At 33.7% G+C, this 21,821-nt stretch overlaps 1 protein-coding gene across 2 annotated transcripts in view; it reads left to right on the forward strand.

The window, feature by feature from the left end:
• The window catches only part of CTDSPL2 (CTD small phosphatase like 2), a 73,722-nt gene that overhangs the window by 46,842 nt on the left and 5,059 nt on the right, over nucleotides 1-21,821 (forward strand). For both annotated transcript variants that reach the window (XM_060096761.1, XM_060096762.1), the window contains exons 6-12: nucleotides 2,177-2,255; nucleotides 2,553-2,664; nucleotides 5,433-5,519; nucleotides 16,144-16,206; nucleotides 16,311-16,390; nucleotides 19,608-19,734; nucleotides 21,217-21,312. In XM_060096761.1, the coding sequence (XP_059952744.1) occupies nucleotides 2,177-2,255; nucleotides 2,553-2,664; nucleotides 5,433-5,519; nucleotides 16,144-16,206; nucleotides 16,311-16,390; nucleotides 19,608-19,734; nucleotides 21,217-21,312 (644 nt within the window). The remainder of the gene's footprint in view (nucleotides 1-2,176; nucleotides 2,256-2,552; nucleotides 2,665-5,432; nucleotides 5,520-16,143; nucleotides 16,207-16,310; nucleotides 16,391-19,607; nucleotides 19,735-21,216; nucleotides 21,313-21,821) is intronic.

The raw sequence follows: 21,821 nt of genomic DNA on the forward strand, positions 1-21,821 counted from the left end.
GATGTTTTTTCTGTTTTTGTGTTTCTATATAAACCTTTGTACTCATTTTTTCTGACAACTGTGCCTACCGGGAAGGGGTTTCTATAACTTTAGTTTCTAGAGGGGAATAGTAAGATTTACTCCATTTGTCTCATACATTCGTTTTTCTAACATTTAATTGAACACCTACTTTTTGTGATGGGCACTATTTATAAGGATGACTAAGATGTGCTCATGGACCCTGAAGAGTATATGATCTAATTGATGAGCCAAGTGTACACAAAAATTACTGTACAGTGTGGTGAGTGCTGTTAGAAATAAACGAGCAAAATATTGAGGTGGCACATTGCAGTTACTCTGGGAGGATCATGAAAGGAAGAAGTAAAAGTTTTGCTGATCTTAAAATATGAGTATGAGTGACAAAAGTGGTCCTTTTCCCCAACTTCAAGAACGTAGCCAAAGAGAACAAGAAGGAAGGAGGCTGGCTCTACCATTTACTTATCTGTGTGACTTTAGATAACTTATTTAAGCACTCTGAGACAGTTTTCTTAGCTTTAAAATGGTAATAATAATTTAGAGCTTTGAAGACTAAATGAGATGAAATATGAAAAATGCTTAGCATGGAGGTGCTCGAATACTAATTACTTCCTGTCCCCCTTTCTCTGAGATTAATAGGAATTTGAAATAGTAAAGTAGTAGGAAGATATATTTTTCCATTTGTCCCCTTGTGCTAATGAACCGTTACTGGCATAAAGTTGTTAGAAATGAACAAACATTCTGCTTTACATCTGTTGTCATTTATTGAACATACACACTGTATTGGCTCTGTCTCAGAAGGTATTAATACATGGTAATAGCAAAAAACGTAAGTTTTTATCCTGAAAGACTAGTGTCCACCAGTATTCCATTCCTATAGACAGATCACAGCAATTTTTATTGAGGTCCACTGTCTTAGTCCTTTCAGGCTACTGTAAAAAACTACCATTAGACTAGGTGACATATAAACAATAGAAATTTATTTCTCATAGTTCAGGAGTCTAGGAAATCTGAGATCAAAGCCCCAACAGATTCAGTGTCTGGTGAAGATCTGCTCTCTGGTTCATAGATAGCTGTCTTCTTACTGTGTCCTCATATGCCAGAAGCTATGCAAGCTCTTTGGGGGTCTTTTTTTAAGAGCATTAATCTCATTCATGAGGGCTCCACCCTCATGACCTAATGACCTCATGACCTCCCAAAGACTCCATCTCCAGACACCATCACATTGGGGATTAGGTTTCAATATATGAATTTTGGGGCAACACAAACATTCAGTCTCTAGCATCCACCTTAAACTTTCATCTCCAAGACATTACCTGTTTAGCTTGTAAGTTATCGTTGTCTCATTGAATTTAAGTTGTAAATATTGTCTTAGAAAATTCTCAACATAATTTCTAAAGCTTTATCAGTTGATCAAATTTTAATTCAAACTTAGAATGGACTATGTGTCGTGGAATACAGAATTGTTGCTTGATTATTTTTAAGTTGCTTGTAAATGAGAAGTAAAATAATGGTTCTTCTAAAGCACTGATTTCTATATACAGCATAATTTCTTAACTTTTAAGATCATAGACAACCTTGAGATGCCTGTAAAAATGTACATAAAACATTTTTTCATATGTCTTTAGGGGTTTGTAGACCTCTTAAAGCCTGTTCATGGATCTTAGGTTTAAAACTACCTTCGGGATCTGTTGTCAGCACACATATATTGACTGACTGTATGTACTGTGCACTTTGTGAAGTATTACTGCTATGAGCACCATGAAATTTTTATGGTTATACATACAAACATCATCCAGTTAGAAATGGAAATTTTGTGGAGTGTATTTTCCTAATAATACACTCCACAGTGTAAGTAGTAAATAGTAGGAAATAGTGTAAGTAGTAAATTTTCTCTTAGCTGTTAGGGATTTAAATTTTGCTAGCCATGATATAGCTTGCCACTTTGTCTGTTATGGTAAATTTTTCCTTTGGATCCAGAGTTAGATCTATGTGTTTATAAATTTACTTTTAAATACTGTTTACAAATTATTTCTGTCTTATCTTTAACCTAAAATACATAGGGCTTCAGGAAGATCTTAATAAAAGCAGTAAAAATGTATACTTCATGGAAGCATTAAGTGAGTAAAAGCAACATTTTGTGTTTCACTTTTTTAAATAGCACCAGTAACTCCAGATAGTGGTTATTCATCAGCCCATGCAGAGGCCACCTATGAAGAAGACTGGGAAGTATTTGACCCGTGAGTTTTTTTTTTTTTCCCTTTCTCTCTTTGAACGGAATGAAAGTACATGTGTAGAGGGGTGGCTAAATGGTATATTACGAAGAGCATTTGACCTGTAGGTATTAATACTTTGCTGAGTTACTGAAATACTAATTTGTGTATTTTCAGTTTTACTTATGTGTTTTATAAGTTTGGTTTACTAGGTTAAATATGCATTATTTAATTAAAAACTTAAAGATGGGCTGAATTTAGTAATATGTTTTATATTTACAAAAAAGTAGAAATGTTGACATTTTCTTAAAATTTGATTTATAGCTATTATTTCATCAAACATGTTCCACCACTGACAGAAGAACAACTAAATAGGAAACCTGCCCTTCCATTGAAGACAAGAAGCACACCAGAATTCTCCCTAGTTTTAGACTTGGTAAGTATATTATCTGTAGAGTTAGGGAAAGTAAAGGCGTTAAATTCTTTTTTAAAAATACTAGCCCAAAATACCTAAAAGAATACAAGTGAATGAATAGCCTTACACATACATTTACTATAAAAACATGTCTTAGGTGTTCTGAAATGTTTTTATTTTAAGCACAGTCTAATGCCAGGGCCTCCCCAATTTGTTGGTTTCCAGTACCCTTTGAAAATAAATTAGGCTTTCTTTTTCTTTTTCTCCCCCCACCAACACCCCCATTTCACTATTTTTCTATTTACATTAAATTAATTATTGCCCCCATACTCCTATACCCTTTGTTTTGTTCTTTAATCTCCCAATAAATTCTGATTTCATGGCTAGATTTCAACCTTTTTGGGGGGTGGGGGGGTCACAGTCATGTTCCCCTGAAGGACCTAAGTCTTAATGAGTTAACCTCATGCAAGACCATACTCCTTTTCTTGTTCCTTTTTTGGGGGGAGGGGCAATCTATGTAATACTTAATACTAAGTATTAGTATTATCTAATACTAATAACTTTATTAAAAGACTCTCAAAAGCATGACTTCTTAATGCTGACTAATAAAACCTTTAATATGCTCTCCTGGTGTGAATTTTAAAATTTATATTTTTTTAGGGTACCAGAAGAGCTTTGAAAACTGAATATCTCTTATCTTTTCCTAACCAAGTTTAATATATGGTCACCATTGTTTACCATCTGCCGACAATTTCTTGATATTAGCAAAAATATGTATCTATTATATAATACTGGAAAACATTTTACTATTTAAAAGCCTTTGTTACTAGTAACCTATCATTGGAAATGTGGTTTAGTTCTTATTAAAAAATGTTTTTTTATCTTGAGGAAAAGCATATTTTTAAAATCTTAACTAGCATGTGTAGTTGTTTTGAGAGTTCAGCACCTTAGCCTTTGCCTAGCCAAAGAGATATAAGATAGGTATCCAGAAGGCCTAAGTATTTAAGGTGTTTATTAGAGGATAAGTGGGGAAAAAAAGAAAAATTTTGAAACTGATTATGAGTAGTTTAGATTTGATGTACAGAAACTGAAAAAGATTTTGCTAGATTTTTATGTTAGCAGTTGATGTCATGATAGCAAGTTTGGCCATATAATTTTTAATCCAATGTGGAGGTAAATAGAGAGGGGAAGATAAGAATTGGTGAGCATAAGTGAGTAATTTTACAGAACTGGGTAAAGAAGAATGATCAAAATTTAGATAGGCTGTAGATGAAGAAAGTAGAATTAGTTATGATTCAATTATAAGGAAGAGAATACCTTTTTTAAAGATACTAAGGGAATACCTTGAATTGTGTACTCTGATATGCTATTAAAAGAAAATGTGGGTGGACCTAGAGTCTGTCATACAGAGTGAAGTAAGTCAGAAAGAGAAAAATACCATATGCTAACACATATATATGGAATTGAAAAAAAAAATGGTTCCGATGAACCTAGTGGCAGGACAGTTATAAAGACGCAGACGTAGAGAATGGGCTTGAGGACGTGGCAGGGTGGGGAAGCTGGGACGAAGTGAGCTTTGACATATATACACTACCAAATGTAAAATAGATAGCTAGTGGGAAGCAGCTGCATAGCACAGGGAGATCAGCTCAGTGCTTTGTGACCACCTAGAAGGGTGGGATAGGGAGGGTGGGAGGGAGGCTCAAGAGGGAGGGGATATGGGGATATATGTATACATATAGCTGATTCACTTTGTTATACCGCAGAAACTAACACAACATTGTAAAGCAATTATACTCCAATAAGATGTTTAAAAAAAGAAAAAGAAAAAGAAAATGAGGCATATCTAGAGTATTTTTTGCTCTTTGCCTCCCCAGAGTTTAACTTTAGGTTAAAAGAAACACTCCAGCTAATAAGAGGTGGAATCACAAGGTATGAGCATTTGTGTTTCATTTTAATTCATCTTAAAACACATTGAAAAATTTGGGGGGTAGTTACTAGCAGCTTTATTTTTTTTAAGTGTTGTCACTTTCTACAAATGGAAGCCTTTTTTTTAATCCTTCAGGATTTGAGAAATATACATATTTGCACATACCTTACATTGAATGATCCTTACCTTCTTTTCTTCATAAGAAAACAGGGCTTGGTAATCAAAGATGAGAAAGAAGTCTTGATTGACTGCTAATTTAGTTAAACAATGTTTATGTCTATGAAACACATTCAACAGATACTGAAATATCCATTTTCTAAAATAAAATTCTTTATAAAAGGTTTAAGAATAAGGAGCTATATATAAATAGAAGATATATCTTTTTAATAGATACTAAACTTCCATTGGCAAATTGTAAAAAAAAAAAAATTAAGAAAGTATATATGTGGTTTGCTTAACAGAAAGTTGGCAACTGCAGGACTCAGAACACTGGTTGCCAAACATGCGTATGCATCCTAATCACCTAAAAGGCTTATTGAAACATAGATTGCTGAGCTCCTCTCTACTCCTTGCTGAGTTTGAATGATAAGAAATGGAGCTGGAGGTTTTGCATTTCTAACTAGTAGTTCCCAGATGATGCTGATGCTGCTTGCTGTTCTAGCAGCCACACGTGAGAACCAGTGACTTAGAAAATTCTACCCCAGTTTGCTATGCCACACACAATAATGTATTATAAATATAAAATTCCACGTATGAATGGGTGCTTTAATAAATGTTTTTGGTAATCATGAATACATAAAATTATCAATTGAAATGTCTTAATATCTTGGTTCATTCAATATGTCCTTTTTATTTTAAGGATGAAACACTAGTACACTGTAGTTTAAATGAGCTAGAAGATGCAGCACTTACTTTTCCAGTCCTTTTCCAAGATGTCATTTATCAGGTAATTAAAATTTTTTAACTTGAGTTTTGGCCTGTTAGATATTTTGAACCAAGAAATCTTTTGTAAATTTTTTTTTGGTGAAATTTAATGTGTTTATTCCTAATGGATTTCATCTGTATTTTAATGATTTAGTAACACAAAGTAGCATCATGCTAAATAAATAACTACATAAAACAACATTAATGTTACCAAAAAAATGTGAACTTTTTTTACCCATTGCTCTCTGCTAGTTTCATAACCTGTTTGCCAGCAGGTGGAGGCAGGAACACTGACATCTTAGGTCCCCGAGAGCTTGCCAGGTTAACACTTGGCGTTGTTGTTGTTGTTTTTCCAAAACCCAATTAATAGGAAGAAACCTTATTCCTTGTTGGTCATTTTTATTGCCTTTTCTAGTAATATGGTGTGTAGGTTGCAGTGTAGTAGATCTACTTTATTTTAATCACAGAATTCCTTGACACTCTTCTAGTTACTGCTTTACTTAAAAAATTAGAGTATTTCTTCCTCCTCTGTGTTGATGGACAGGTAACAGTGCAAAATACAAATACCATTTACATTTCACTGCAAATTACGTGTGTTGACCATAGGTTTTACTTTATGTTTCAGATTTTCCTATCATATAATTTGAATTAATATATGTGAATACACTTCAAAAACTACAAAGTGCCTTTCTGTCATGGAGATTGTTATTGAACTAGCATTACCTTCTTATATACCAGTTGTTGAAGGATTGGGAAAGGGTCAAAAACTTTGTTGTTTGTCAGGTGGAAGCCAACCCAAGGATTAACTAAATAAAGTCACAGAACATTTACCATGTGAGCAATGAAAAGGTGTTTATGGTTGTTTATGTGCTCTTAATAGGCAGTTAGAATATGTGTATAGTTTTCTTGGCACATGATAGTTATTAGAGCTTGGAAATCATAAAATTTTAGAGTTAAATAGTTTGTGGTTCAGGAGCTACTTTACCTACCTTATCTTGTAATCAGTCATAAGAGGATTTAAGCAGTTATTGTCAGTTCTGGTTTAATCTAGAAAGGTACTGTAGGTATGGTAATATCTGGATACTATCAATATATTTATTTCCCTTTTATGTAAACTGATTTTAGTTCTGATACAGATCAGAGGATGAGCAAAATATACATAAAAATGAGGGATTTTAGGTTTTTGAATTCCTTTTTAACTGTATATTACTTGTTTAAGGTAAATTTTTTTCTTAAGACATTTTCTGCCAAATAGGTTGTTCTTGTTTAGTGTAATTCAAGGACAGGAGTCTTGTGGCAAATATAAATAGCATGGCAATATGTTCTCTCTTTTTAGCTTGATAACCTTGTTTTTATGTTCAAAATTGCCCTTAAAAACAATGGCTTTCAGGCTTTTGAATTTGGAAAAGAAAACTGTTACTAAAACTATAAATAATAATTTTGATGTGATTTCTTAAGCTTCCAGATTTGAAATTTATTTCTGATAGATGGTTTTGGTCTGTTTACATAATTTTTAGTAGTGAAATAAGAAACTTGGAGAGTAGATGAGTTTGATTTCCCTCTCATGAGTATTTCTTTTCAGTGTGACCATAAAATTGAATTTTTTTCTTATTGCTTCCACCATTTCTTCTTCAGTTCTCTTCTTTATAAAATTCTTACTGTTTCCTATGGATCCGGACAGTTGTCTTATTTTGAATAAAAGGCTCCTAGCAGTGCATATGACTAATATAAAAAAAACTTCATATGTACTGCATCTGTGGAATTCAAAGAACTCTTTTTCTTATATATCTGAGTTACACTTTCTGAAACAGGAAAATTAAATGAGCTAACCTAAATCAGGAGCAATGAGCAGGAAGTTTGAATCTTAAAAATTATAGAGATGATTGTATTTTAAAATGATTTAGTTGTACTACATCATGTACAGAGTTTAGTTCCCTTTCAGTAAGTTTTGAGGGTGTCCATAGTTAATATTGGATTTCTAGTTTTGGCATAGCCGTTCTATGCATAGCCATTCTGTCTGCTTTTTAAAAAATAACTTTGAAGAAATCTTGGGTTAGGGTTCCCCCAGTTTTCAGACCAGCAAGCTCCCTTTAAACAGGGAATGATGTCTTTTAAACTTTCAGTGGTGTTGTCTCCATCTACTGGCAAAGAAGAAATATACACAAGGGTCTGGGATGATCTAAGAGATTTTGGAGAAACCACATTATTAGGTAAGATGTAACTTACATGTTTAACCACTACAGTATAATGTGGCCCACTTAAAGGTAGAAACCTGTAAAATACTGTATATACTCTTAAAAAATAGTTTGTTGAGATGAAATTCACAACATAAAATTAACCATTTTTAAGGGAACAGTTTCATGGCATTTATATACTCTTGAATATGTCAATTCCATAATATTTATGTATATACTCTTAAAATGGTAATGTTAAGATAGGATCAAATTCTTCATCTGAATCAAAGCTAGATAAAGTTTCCTCTTGGGACTTTTGTTACTTTTGCTTTTTGTTTATGGTAAGTTTGTTATAGTAGAACCATATCTAATGTTAATTCTATTTGTTATTCTCTTTCTTTCAAAACAATTTAAAATATAAATTGTCGTATGTATGTTTTGATAATGGTCTGTATCAGGGGTTGGCAAACTTTTTCCTTTAAAGGGCCAGTTGTTAATATTTTAGGTTTTGCAGTCTGTGTTACAACTACTTTTTCTGCCATTGTAGCATGAAAGTAGTCCTAAACAATACGTAATGAATAAGCATGACTGCGTCCCATTAAAACTTTATTTACAGAAATAAGTGATGATCTGGATTTGGCCAAAAGGCCATAGTTTGCTGACCCTTGGTCTAATAATTATGAGAGTATATGCAGTAAATTTACATATTCAAATTCTAAGTGGAAGTAAGTAATCAAATGTTCATCAAAATTCTTGTTAATATATAGAGAGATTTAAAATTAGATCCACTGTAACCTGGTTATGGGCTTTCTTAGGTTTTTTCAGATGAAAGTTTGAGGGAAATTTAAGGTGGTCACTACTCACGTTTAAAGATTGCCTTACTTCATGATATACACTTTTCTTTTGATTGATAAGTAGGACTCAACCTAGTTAATGCAAGACTTAGAATATATGAGGAGGTAGATTATTCAAGCCTCAATTAGTACCTTGAATGTATTTGAATTTCCATTTCTCTAGGAGATAAACCTAAAAGATCCAACTCAAATTAAAATTTTGATATATGTTACCACTGACACTATACAGATAGACAGATCATAGTTTGTGTATATGGAGAAAAAGTCATTTGAAAGAAGAACTGAGTTTTTAAAGTGAGGGTGTGGCATTCACAAAGGCAAAGTATATGGATTTTTGTTTGAATGGGTCTTTTCCTCTCCCTTAATTGGTAGTTTTTCCATGAATTGTTTTACAGTTAGATATTGGGAAACGTATTTATTCATAGAATCGTACAAATGCATTTGATATCTGGAAAAACAAGTGCGTGATCAGTTCCAATGCACATGTTTTAATTTTTATATTTAGCTTATATTGACACATTGTCAGGAAATCCATCTCGTGGTGTTACTCAGTTAAGAGGTCTCCACTGTATTTAGTTTCTGTTCCTGCAGATCCACCAATTCAAGACTCTAGGTCATCTCACTCCCTCTTCCATCCAGAAGATGACTTCTATCCACAAGCAGGACTGAATCAAAAGACAGATTTTTCACTTAGCTCTTGAGCTGAACCACCTCCTCAATGACCTTCCTCTGTCTCCATCAAGAACTGGAGCTCAGTTTTTTGAAGATGTAATAGAGCTACTCAGCCCAAACGTGGCTAATTGAAGACAAAAAGAAGATGCCTCATATGTTTCACTACAGTGCAACCAAACGTAACTGTGTTGTCCAACTCCTCATTCTGTAAAGTATGGCAGGGGCATCTGATTTTTGACTCTGTTCACCAATAAGACTTTAGCCAGTCAGTGGCTTTCTGAAGATCAGTAAAATCAACAAACTTTGGGTCAGCTGTCCAGAAATCAGATTGTGGTAAGCACTCAAGGAGAGATAGGATCCTGTAGGGAGCTACTTGCTAAAGGATGCTTTGTTTTAATAGTAGAGGTTGCTTTTATGGGAAAAGTTGGGGGGAGAGGTGGGTGGGAAACCCCATGTTTAGCAAAGCTCAGCCTCTTCCTCATTATTATAGTTTGTTTTCTTGGGAAACTTACAACCTAGGATAATTTTCATAAGGATCTCAAATATTTTATACCACAGAAAAATAGAAGTAGAGGGTCAGTGACATCTATCTCTTTTCCACAGTCTAGGAAGAAATGTCAGCATTATTTTTGCTTCACAAAGAAAAAAGCAATCGTTTAAATGAAGAGTTTTGTTAGTAAACACCTAATCAAGTTTTTCCTCCCCTCAAGCTCTGACTTAAATTGATACTAAACCAGAGGCATTTTGTTCTGACATTCATAAAGCATAATTTTATTGTACAAAAGTAGTATGTATTTTGTTCATTAAAACATCTGGGGGGCCTCCCTGGTGGCGCAGTGGTTGAGAGTCCGCCTGCCGATGCAGGGGATACGAGTTCGTGCCCCGATCTGGGAGGATCCCATATGCCGTGGAGCGGCTGGGCCCGTGAGCCATGGCCGCTGGGCCTGCGCATCCGGAGCCTGTGCTCCGCAACGGGAGAGGCCACAACAGTGAGAGGCCCGCATACCGCAAAAAGAAAAAAAAAAAAAAAAAAAAACAAAAACATCTGGGGTCATGGACACAGTATTGAGGATAAAAGTAATATTTTATATCTGGTAGGGAAGAATATTTTGATAACTAATTGTAAGTCAATATTTTAAATAATTTTAAAGTAATTTTTCCATCCTTATAGCTAGTCATTGGCACTAATTTTATCATCATGGTTTGTATTCTTTATAAATGTATCTTAAAATTAGAAGTTCATTTAAAAATACAGAAAATTCTTGTTCAGTAACTAAAAATATTCTTCAAATATAGGAGATGTGACAGTTGATTACTAAGCGTATTAAATTGGAGGCTTCAAAATTTAGAATTTGTTTTTAAAGGCAACATTTGTGGGGGGTTTTTTTTTGCTTTTAAAATGAGTAAACTTGACTTTAAGATAAACACATTAATATTTTATATATATACACAAATATGTGTACATACATATTTAAATTCAAAAATTATATATGTATATTTATATATATTATATATGTATGTAAATGGCCATGACTTGAAAAGTATGCTTCATTGCTAATTTTTAATATACCTTCTGTATGAATACATTAAACACTTTATCCCATTTGGACTCCATAAGAAAATATCTTTTCAAATTTATTTCTATTTAATACATTGTAAGGTTTTGCAGAAGGTTTTAGTTTGGGGGTTTTGTTTGTTTTTATTTTTATTGGTTCTGATGTTTTAGTATTTACCTATTCATCCTCAGATTGATCCACCTACAAATACTATCCCCAGCAGCCTCTTATTGGAACTGTGTGAAGCAAAAGGTGACTTGTAAAATCACCCAATGGGTTATGAAGTTGAGGCCTCCACAAGGCCTATCTGAGCAACCCTCTTTCTATGGAGAAGGTTTGGGTTTTGTCTCTATGATCTGGTATTGATGCTAAGACAATGTTAACTAAGTTAAATAGTTAAGTAATCAGTTGACTTACTTTACGTCTTCTAAAAGTATAGATGTGGCTTTCTCTTTGAGTTGAGGTTGCCCAGTTCTGCCCCCATAAAATCCTGCTCATTCAAGCTATTCTCCTTATGGCTGATTACTTTTAAATAATAAAGTGGATAGTAATAATAGCTATTAGGAGTCTCAGTGTGCTGGCACTGTTCTAGGTGCTTTATATGTATTAACTTATTTAATAAACAACTCTATATAGGTACTGTTATTATACCCATTTTATAGATAAAGAAACTGAAGTGTACAGAAGGGTTAAAAAAAATGGTAGAGCCCCTTGTATATCTGTGGTATCTGCTAATACCTGTAGCATCTCTTCACATTGTTCAGTGTTGTTAGTTTTCTACAGTTTTAACTTCTTACTGCTGATTAAATAGATAGCATCCACCAATCATCTTTTTATTTAAAGGTGCCTGCTCTTTTTTTTTTTTTTTTTTTTTTTTGTGATATGCGGGCCTCTCACTGTTGTGGCCTCTTCCGTTGCGGAGCATAGGCTCCGGACGTGCAGGCTCAGCAGCCATGGCTCACAGGCCCAGCCACTCCGCGGCATGTGGGATCTTCCCGGACCGGGGCACGAACCCGTGTCCCCTGCGTCGGCAGGCGGACTCTCAACCACTGCGCCACCAGGGAAGCCCATGGTGCCTACTCTTAAGTAGGTGAATACCACCAAATTTATCTTTTCTTTTCTTCCTACAACAGTGTAGCAATAAATTCAAAGGATTTCATGGAAAAACTATTAAAGATACTTTTTGAATATGTTAGGGTCATATTATCTGTGCTTAAAACTATTTAGAAATATTTTTCCTAAAAAGATCCACATGTAAGAAATTTTTTTTTCAGCTTTGCCCACAAATTGAAATTGCTTATCTTTTGGATGTTTTCTCCCCCACCCCCTTTTTTTGGTCATGCTCATAAAGTTATCTAGATAACTTAGATAATGGTTTGGTAAACTAATAGTCAGAAATTAGTGTATATAACTTGACATTGCATACTTAGACATGAATTTGAATTTAGGCAGACTGTCAGAAAATATTTATAATTAATTTATAACTGGCTTGCTATTTTAATGACTATTTTTATTAAATCTAGTTCCATTAACCATTTATTGCCTGTTAGGATCATCTTACATGCACAGTTATAGGACATTCTCTTGTACTAAAGAAAGTACAGGCTGACTGTCAGATATTGTTCAAATCAAGTAGTGTTAGTGTACTGTTAATGTTATTTTTCTATAATATATTTATCATTTTTCTATATAAAATTTAAGTTTTGGTAAAATCAGCCCACAATATATTATACAAGATTAGTTCCAGTATCACTATTATGCAGACATTATTCTAGTAGATTTTGTTTTAAAAGTTTACATCATGAACATATAATGAAGTAAGTGAGGGAGATTAAGAGGTACAAACTTCCAGTTACAAAATGGAGTCACGAGCATGAAATGTACAGAAATTTTACATAATAAACATTTCATAACATGAACATCTTTGGGTAGTAGGCAGTCTTATTTAAGACATGTTTTGGCTATGGTATTCTTGTATAACAGTTGTTCATTATTATAGTATTATGCATTATTTTAAAACTTTGACTTTTTCAAAATATATTTGGTTTAGTGATAGATTAAAACTATTTGTTGTATAGATAGAATAATTGCTGTATATTTGGAGGAATATATGTATACCAGCCTGAAATGAAACTTATGGCCTAGACTTACATTTGAGAGACTACATCATTTTGAAGAATTGCAGGTTTGAAGAAGGATGGTTTCTGAAGTACTAAGTAGTGGAAGAATGTAGAAAATAGGAAGTAGGCAGCTTGGGACAGGAATCTTAGTTACGAGAAGGTTAGGAGAAGAAAGATGGAGTTAAGAGCATCTGTGGAATAGATTTTGAAGCATTTGGAGGCATGTATATGTATGTATCTGTATGTGTATCTCTGACCTAATACAATAAGTGATTGTAGTCTCACTGTATTATACATACCTTAAAATTGTTCTTACTTATTTCCTACTGGACAGTGCTTAGTGCTTCTTAACTTCTATATATTTCTGCTTTAATATATCCATCCAAATGAGTTAGACCCTGTTGGCCTTATGTCTCTATTTCTTTTTTTATTATAAATTTTTATTTTATTTATTTATCTATTTATTTATTTTGGCTGTGTTGTGTCTTTGTTGCTGCGTGCGGGCTTTTTCTAGTTGCAGCAAGTGGGGGCTACTCTTTGTTGCGGTGCATGGGCTTCTCATTGTGGTGGCTTCTCTTGTTGCAGAGCACGGGCTCTAGGCACGTGGGCTCAGTAGTTGTGGCATACGGGCCCTAGAGCACAAGCTCAGTAGTTGTGGCTCGCAGGCTTACTTGCTCCGCAGCATGTGTGGTGATCTCGGACCAGGGCTTGAACCCACGTCCCCTGCATTGGCAGGCGGATTCTTAACCGCTGCGTCACCAGGGAAGCCCTATGTCTCTATTTCTATTTTTCTTTCTGAGATTTTGCCTTTTCAGCACATGGCAGAACCTCCTGGGGTCCCAACCACATCCTGGCTTGCTGTTACTTTGTACCTTTCTACATTCCTTTTTTTTTTCCCCGCTAACCATCTCAGTTTCTGCCTGTGTCTTTTAATCCTGAAACACCTTCCTGTGTTTCAAATGGTGAATCTGTTCTGAAATAGGAACATTTACAATCAAGTTATTCTATTCTCATGGTAAGGAAACACTCTAGCATTATATTCCCCTATCTCAGTGCCACCTTTCATCCCCAGTGAACAGGTATATTACGAAAGTAATATCAAATTTTAAGATGTGTTTTATATTTAAGTATAGTCAAAGTAGTAGAATGCATAATGAAGTTATAGTTTTGACATAATCTGGAAGTCACTGTGTAAGAAGTTGGAAAATGTCACCTTTGTACAGTGCTCCACTTATTATGCTTAGATAATATTGTTTAAATAGAAATATTCCTTTACAGTGGAAGTGTTTTAGTGTTCAAAGGAGACAAATCCCAAATTGTAGAGGCCCTGCTTATTTTACTTTACAATATGGGGCAAGTGATAGCAGGGATATTGAAAGCAAATGAAAACATTTATACATATGCAGAAATGAAGTATTTTTGGTTATTAAATGCATTTAACTGATAAGCCTTCTTAGCAATAAACAGAAGGTTCTGATGGTTTATGGTTTATCATCCTCCATGAGATAAGGTAATTGAAAAAAAGTATTGACCGAATTGTGGGTTTTTGTCAGTTAAGGTAGTAATATATGTAAATCTATCAGTTACTTGGATTACCAAACAAATAAGGTGTGTTGAAAACTAAACCAAACTATACCAAATATTTCACAATGTAAATGTTAAAATTAATTAGAAGCACAACTCTAGTTAAAAATTTTGTACCTCATCCTAAGTGATAGGGATTGGATACTAAGGATTTCATCATATTTATTTGCTAGGGGTGGGGGTGTGTGGCTTACTTGGTTTTTGATTAGTCAAGATTCTGAGATAAACTGCCTAATAGGCTTAAAAATGAGTAAACCTTTATTATTCTAGCCTGTAGGCAGGGATAGAGTGATATTATTAGCATATTAGTGTTTGAAATTTGTGTTCCACAAGTGATCAGTTCTTAAGGAAATTCAGTAGTTGTCCCTGTGTAGTATGTAGTCTTGCCTCTCTTTCTCTATTTTGTTTATATTGCTTAACTTCAGGCAATTATATTTAATTTACTTAACAGATTTTTATCATGTACTTACTATATATTTGGCATTGTCTTATGCCCTTTGGGCTTTAGAACTTACAAAGACTGGTAGTACATAGTCCCTACCTCCTAAAATCCTTTGCCTGATTTCCCTGTTCTGCCCTAAAACATTCCTAGAACTAGATTTTTATCATAAGGGCATTTTGGTTTAGATGTGTATTGACAACAAAATTAAATTCCATGAAGCCTAAATTTTGAATTTGTTGCCACCACAGCTTTTTAAAAAAAATCTGAATCAAGTGAATCTGGTGCATAGGCATTCTATAAGTATTTGTTGTTCATGTTTTTTGATGTTAATAATCACCTTTGAGTAGAGTACAAACTTTTCTTTTTATAAATTTTTGTCACAAAATAAATACAATTTAAAGGAGTCAGATTCTTTTTTAAATTAGTTTTAGTGGTTGCTCATGGCATATATTTCTGTGCCTTTTGAATATTGAGTATATTACAAGAGCTACATTAAATTTAGGCAAAAAGAAGACAGAAATAAGAAAAGAATGTATGTAAGTCAGTTATTTGGGTACTGTAGTCTTTCCTGATATTGTCAGTTGATTTTGATAACTGGTGTGTTTGACTTATATTTTCTATCTCAAGTAGCCCAGTAGTGCTAATTTAGATATCACATCTGAATCAGTAAGTATAGAACAAGATTGATTTCTGAAAAATTCCAGTTATTTAAACCCACCAATCCAGACATCTCTTTCTTGAACATTATTTACCTTAATAGAAATTTAAAATAAGGTACTCTTAGCAGGTGATTGTTAAGAAGAAATTCTGAGTAATTATTGAGGAAGGTCATTGAGACAGGTCAGCTAGAGGTGGATATACAGCCTGCCTAATAATTGGATGGATGCTACCTGGCTGGAAGATGGAGCTAATTGGTGGATCAAAATCTCAGAAGGAAACCTGCCATTTTTAGTTTAAATGTTTATTAAAATTATATTCCATGAAGTACTATTATATTATATGCTGCTATTTAACTATTAAAAAGTGAAATGATTACCAACGATTATTATTACCCTACCAAAAGATTGTTTTAAGTAACTTTTGGTATATGTGAAATATATTTGGTTGAGTGGTACTTAGTAAACTTTTGTATTACTTTAACATATGAACTTTTAGATTATATCCAAAGTTAGAACATATCTTATAAAAAAGTTGTTTCTGTTTTATATGTTTGTTTGCTGAAGCCTATCTTTGTATTTTTTCAGGTTTACGTGAGATTAAGACCATTCTTCAGGGAATTCCTGGAACGAATGTCTCAGATGTATGAGGTAAATATACTTAAGCTAATTATATAAGTATTTTTATTTTATTCAATATAGTACCCATATTTAGATCATGTATAACGATTACTTCTTTTCCCCTGAATTTGTAGATCATTCTTTTTACTGCTTCTAAGAAGGTGTATGCAGACAAGTTACTGAACATACTAGACCCTAAAAAGCAACTGGTCAGGTAAATTTAATTAAGAAATAGTGGAAATGTCTGTCACACTGATCTATGAAATTACTATGCTTCTACTTAATTTTGATAGCCATTTTCAGTTGGCTGCATATATAGAGATTTGTGTGTTAAATAGGGAAAATAAGTGAACTTTTTTTTAAACCCCAAAAGTCTTTAACAGTTCCTAATTATTTAACTCCAGACAGACATTCTTTAAAGGATACAAAGATCAAATGTATTTATTCACTTGTACATCTGTATCCTCACTTCTTTTGGGATTGGGGGGAGATTGGGGGTATGTGGAATTTTTCACTGTGTGCATGATGTTTTCACTTCTGTCTCAGATAATGCATGTGTTGTCATCTTTTTAATGGCTTAGAGAAATAAAAGTTAATTTTAACAAAAAGGATCAAATTAAACTCTTTTGCTTTTTTCAAGAGCAAATTTATCTTCCATGGAAAGAAAATGTTACATGAAATCTAATTGGAAATTGCAATTGGTTTAGTCACTCAGGTTATCCTGATCTGGACTCAGTTCCTTGTGTGTGTCCTGATCCAGCAGATGCAGTGTGTTCCTGGTTAGGTGGGAGTGCCTTGGGTAATTTAAAACAGTTTGAAAATTAGTTTCATTATTTTTGTCAACTGAAGTGAGACACCAAGACTCAGCAGTCTTGCTGCATCCTCTAAGGTATAGGAGTTAATGTTTGAGTTTTGATCAAGAGCTGAGAGAGATGCCACAAAAGGCTCCTAAAAGCTTTAATAGCTGGGTATTCATTGTCTTGAATACTTTCTCCCAGATTGTCTTAGTGGAAAATCCTAAACTTAATTTCTACTGTTAATAGTACCTGTATTATTGAGTGGTTTCAGCTATGATGAAAGGCTTTTCCTAATGTCCACATTTAGGAGATTTTTCCCTTGTAAATAGAATGTGATTTTTTTTTTTAATCTAAAAGATCAAAATGTGTCCTGTAGTCAGTTTCCATTTTATCTTCCATATCAGCAAGCTTCATACACACAAATGAAAATGGTATTTTCTTTTCATAAAAGTATATTATAATTTATGCTCATTTTACCTAACTTTAATAAAAGTATACAAGTGATTTTGCTCTGATGACTTCATTCATTCTGAAGATTTCTATTCAGCACCTCCAATGTTCCAGGGAACAGTGGTGAGCAACACAAGCCCTTCCCTCTTGGAGCTTTCATTTTTACTAGGGGACAAATCATAGTCACACAATTATGTTACAAATTAAAACCCCTCTTTTAAACTAGTTTTGTAAAATGTACACGTTTGGGAGTTTAAACTTGTTTTATCCAGTTGTATTTTGAAAAAGTTAAAACAGGAAAAACTTTTTGAACAGTATATTGAATGCGTTAGAGTGCTTTAGGGAATCATCTATGTTGGTGAAAAGGTAGACTCAGAAATTCCTATGATCTCTAAATCCCTTGAGTCCAAATGCAAATTTGATGACTAGCAAAAGTAGTTTCTTTCTAAAACTGCAAATACATTCTATTGACCCTCAGATTCCTGAATAACTGGAAGAGGTTTAGTATAATTTAATTAAAATAATCGTTAGTATCCATATATATATATTCAGCTGTCTCCTGTGTCTGGTGAATTTGCTGCTATTGGAGAAGAGTTATCAATAGTGATTTGCAGTTATGTGCTGTACCTGACTCTTCAATTTCCTCATATCTAAATGTTTATACAAATAAAATATGGAATCTTATTTAGGTCCAACCAGGACTTAAATTCTTTTGCCTAGTCTTATTTTTTTCAAAGTAGGACTGTCTTTAAACCTTCCAGAGGTAGGTGATCATTTAACTCATGAACATTTAATTAAAAGCATTCTTTGTGGGCTTCCCGGTGGCGCAGTGGTTGAGAGTCCGCCTGCCGATGCAGGGGACACCAGTTCGTGCCCCGGTCCGGGAAGATCCCACATGCGGCGGAGCAGCTGGGCCCGTGAGCCATGGCCACTGAGCCTGCGCGTCCGGAGCCTGTGCAATAAGGGAAAAAGAACTGTTTATACTACATTTTGTCTGGTTTTAAAATTCTTCTGCTTTTCCATCAACATTGGCCCTGATTAAAATATCAGTTTTGTTGTTGTTAGATCTATGACAGATTTTGTTGGTAGAAAATGCCCCTTTCTTGAAATTGGATAATTCAAAATATAGGTATGTGTAAGCCCTAGCTCCTGAAAAGTTGTATAGTGGGATTAAGACACAAGGAAGCCAAACAACCAAATTAATTAATGTATGCAAGTGGAGTATTTCAAGGTAATCTGTATCAGTTATTAGTAACATTCAGAAACTAATATTCTGAGTGCTAAATGGAGATTAATTATTACAAGTATATAAATATTATTATAACCCTTAATAGCTTTTTAAAATGATACAGCATTTTTCAGTTTCATTGGTGAAAGATCAGTTTACATTTGTAATACTTAAATCTGAATTCATCTTTTCATTCAATCCTTGTTTTTTCAAATGATCTCTCACCCCTGCGCGCGCACGCGCGCACACACACACACACACATGCATGCAATTAAAGATGGTGTTTGGGAAAAGTTGAAATGATGGAATGTTTTGGCCTCTGCACCTTTCCTCAAAAACTGTAAGAGAAACTAAAAACATTTTTTTAAAATGCCAACACGGATACATTCCTTCTTATATTTTCTGTTCTGGCATGTGCAGGGATAGGGAGGCTGTGTGGTCTTCTGGTTAGAGCAAAGGACTGGGAGCCAGGAGGATCCTGGGTTCCAATGCGGGGCTAACCACTGACTTACTGTGTGACCTTGGGCAAGTCACTTGACCTCCTTGTGCCTCAGTCAACCATCTGGAAAATTGGTTAAAAAGCAGGACCTCGATGACAACCAGATGCTGCATCTGAGCTGAGCTTTCCTGGGTAAATAAATTACAAAAACAATTTACAGAGTTTTTAATCCCTCTTTATCATTTAATATAACATTTTGGGATAAAACAGAGTTCTTTAAGGCATGGTAATATTTGGTTGTAAGGTTTCAATAATTGCTAAGAATTTTTATAATAGAACTGTAGCCCAAAGCGTAGGCCCACACTTGTATTTGAATTTCCTTTGTGAGAGAAAATGATAAGGCTTAACTTGTAAAGCCTATGGTATGTGTATTGTATATATGTTTCAGTATATGTTGTGCTTTTTACAGATATATATATATATTTTTTTTTTAATTTGTTTTTACTCTTATGTTTAGGCACCGGCTTTTCCGCGAACATTGTGTTTGTGTACAAGGAAACTATATAAAGGACTTAAATATCCTTGGAAGAGATCTTTCAAAAACTATAATAATTGACAACTCACCACAAGCCTTTGCATATCAGGTAGGAAGAGGGTTGCTAAACAAACTCAGACAAATGCTGCCAAAAGATATGATGGGACAACAGAATTTTCACTGGTGGAATTTCCCTGTTTAGTGTCATCTTTTAGAATTAGGAATGCCAAATTAGTATATTCCTTGTGGAAATTTTTCTTTTAAATGAAGTACAACATACATGTAAATCTGAAGTAGTGAATCCCTAAGAAGGGACTATAAGATATATATCATTTAATAGCATTCTTATCTCTTGTTAAATCAGTAATTTAATTGTAAACATGTTTCAGAATTACGAATAGCTTAACCATGTTCTTCTGGTCTGTTTGATTTGGCATTTCAAAATATTTTCTTAGACTATTTTGTCAATGTGTTTGTACCCTTTGTCAATGATTCTTAGAAATATAAATTCAACTGGAGGGAATTCCCTGGCAGTCCAGTGGTTAGGACTCAGCACCTACACCTGCTGAGGGCCCAAGTTCCATCCCTGGTCAGGGAACTAGGATCCCGTAGGCCACACAGCACAGCATATGGTAGATAGATAGATAGATAGATAGATAGATAGATAGATAGATAGAAGACAGACAGACAAGAGATGAGCCATCTTTGCAAGATATATTTTACATTATGAGTATGTTTATGTGATATGGCTGAGATTTTCTTCAGAATAAATCATTGCAGAATTGGAATGGTGGAAAATGGGTTGGGTGTAGATGAAACAAGATTTGCCCTTAACTTTTCTGTTTCAAAAATGTCCATAATAAAACGTAAAAAAGAATACAAGGGGGAAAATTGCATGTGGTATTGAAGTATGTTCAGTTTAGGTCACTACTTTTATTCACTTGCATTTTGAAATAATGTTTTTAAGAATTGGTTTGTAAATAATTTCAGTTATCCTCCATCTCAAACACAGTGTTCTGCGTAAATGTTAAAAGATATTTTATCCTAGAGAATATTTACTATAAAACAAATATGGTTTGTATTTTTGTTTTTAGACCAATGAAATACCATTGAGTCAATTTGTTATGTTCCAACTATGTTTCAGGTTATCTTGCTAGTTGCTGGGAATAAAATAATGGGACACAGTCCCTGTGTAAGAGTGTATGCTTTCTAATAGTATTCTCTGTTGAGATTGGTAAAATTCCTTTATTCAAAATGCCTAGCATTGACTAATAATATTTCTTGAATGAATAATGTTTTTAGTTATGTTAATGCAAAACTTGTTTTAATGAATATTTCTTATTAAGTTTTATATACACTAAGAATAAATTACTCTGAAAAACCAATTATGTTTCAGTTCATTCCTTAACATCTGTCTCTTGCACTATTAAGTTGTCAAAGAATATGACAGACATAAACTCTGATGGCATTCCTTTTTCAAAGGAACTTACTGATTAATGTTTACTAAAATCTGTTACTTCTTTTTTTTTAAGCTTTTCCAAAGTAGGCAAAATGTAAATGAAAAGAGTTAATTACTTATTTTTCACTTTAGCTATCTAATGGAATCCCTATAGAAAGCTGGTTTATGGATAAAAATGACAATGAACTTCTAAAATTGATTCCATTTCTGGAGAAGCTAGTAGAACTGGTAAGTATATCTTATCATTTATCTTTTGGTTAGGTTTTTGTTGCTTTAACTCTATTGAAATAAATCTTTTCAGTTGCTTTATGTGTACTAACTTTAAGTCAACATGGTGGGACATTAGGGCAGAGATTGAAAAAAGATTACAAGCATTTTTTAAACTTATAAATTATATTAAAATTATGTTTATCAGTATTTAAAAATCTATATATCGAATGTTTTATTTTACCAGACTTCCTCTTGCTAACTAGTTGTCATTAACTAGTTGTGTTGAATTGATTTTGTAGTTCAGGTCTAGAATTAATGCTTATGGTACTGAAACTTTATTCTGGGAATTTTTTCCTCTATGTCCATGGATTAATTTTAAAACTACTATATAAAGTAGAATTCATTGGCCTAATGCTTTACCTGTCTTTTGGTTTGACCTCTTATTGCATAATTGTTCTTACAAAATTAATACATTAATGACAGGCTTTTTTTTTTAATCTAAATTTAACTGCTTCTGTGTAGTATCT

This window comes from Mesoplodon densirostris, chromosome 4 (assembly GCF_025265405.1).
Source record: "Mesoplodon densirostris isolate mMesDen1 chromosome 4, mMesDen1 primary haplotype, whole genome shotgun sequence".
Lineage (NCBI taxonomy): Eukaryota > Metazoa > Chordata > Mammalia > Artiodactyla > Ziphiidae > Mesoplodon > Mesoplodon densirostris.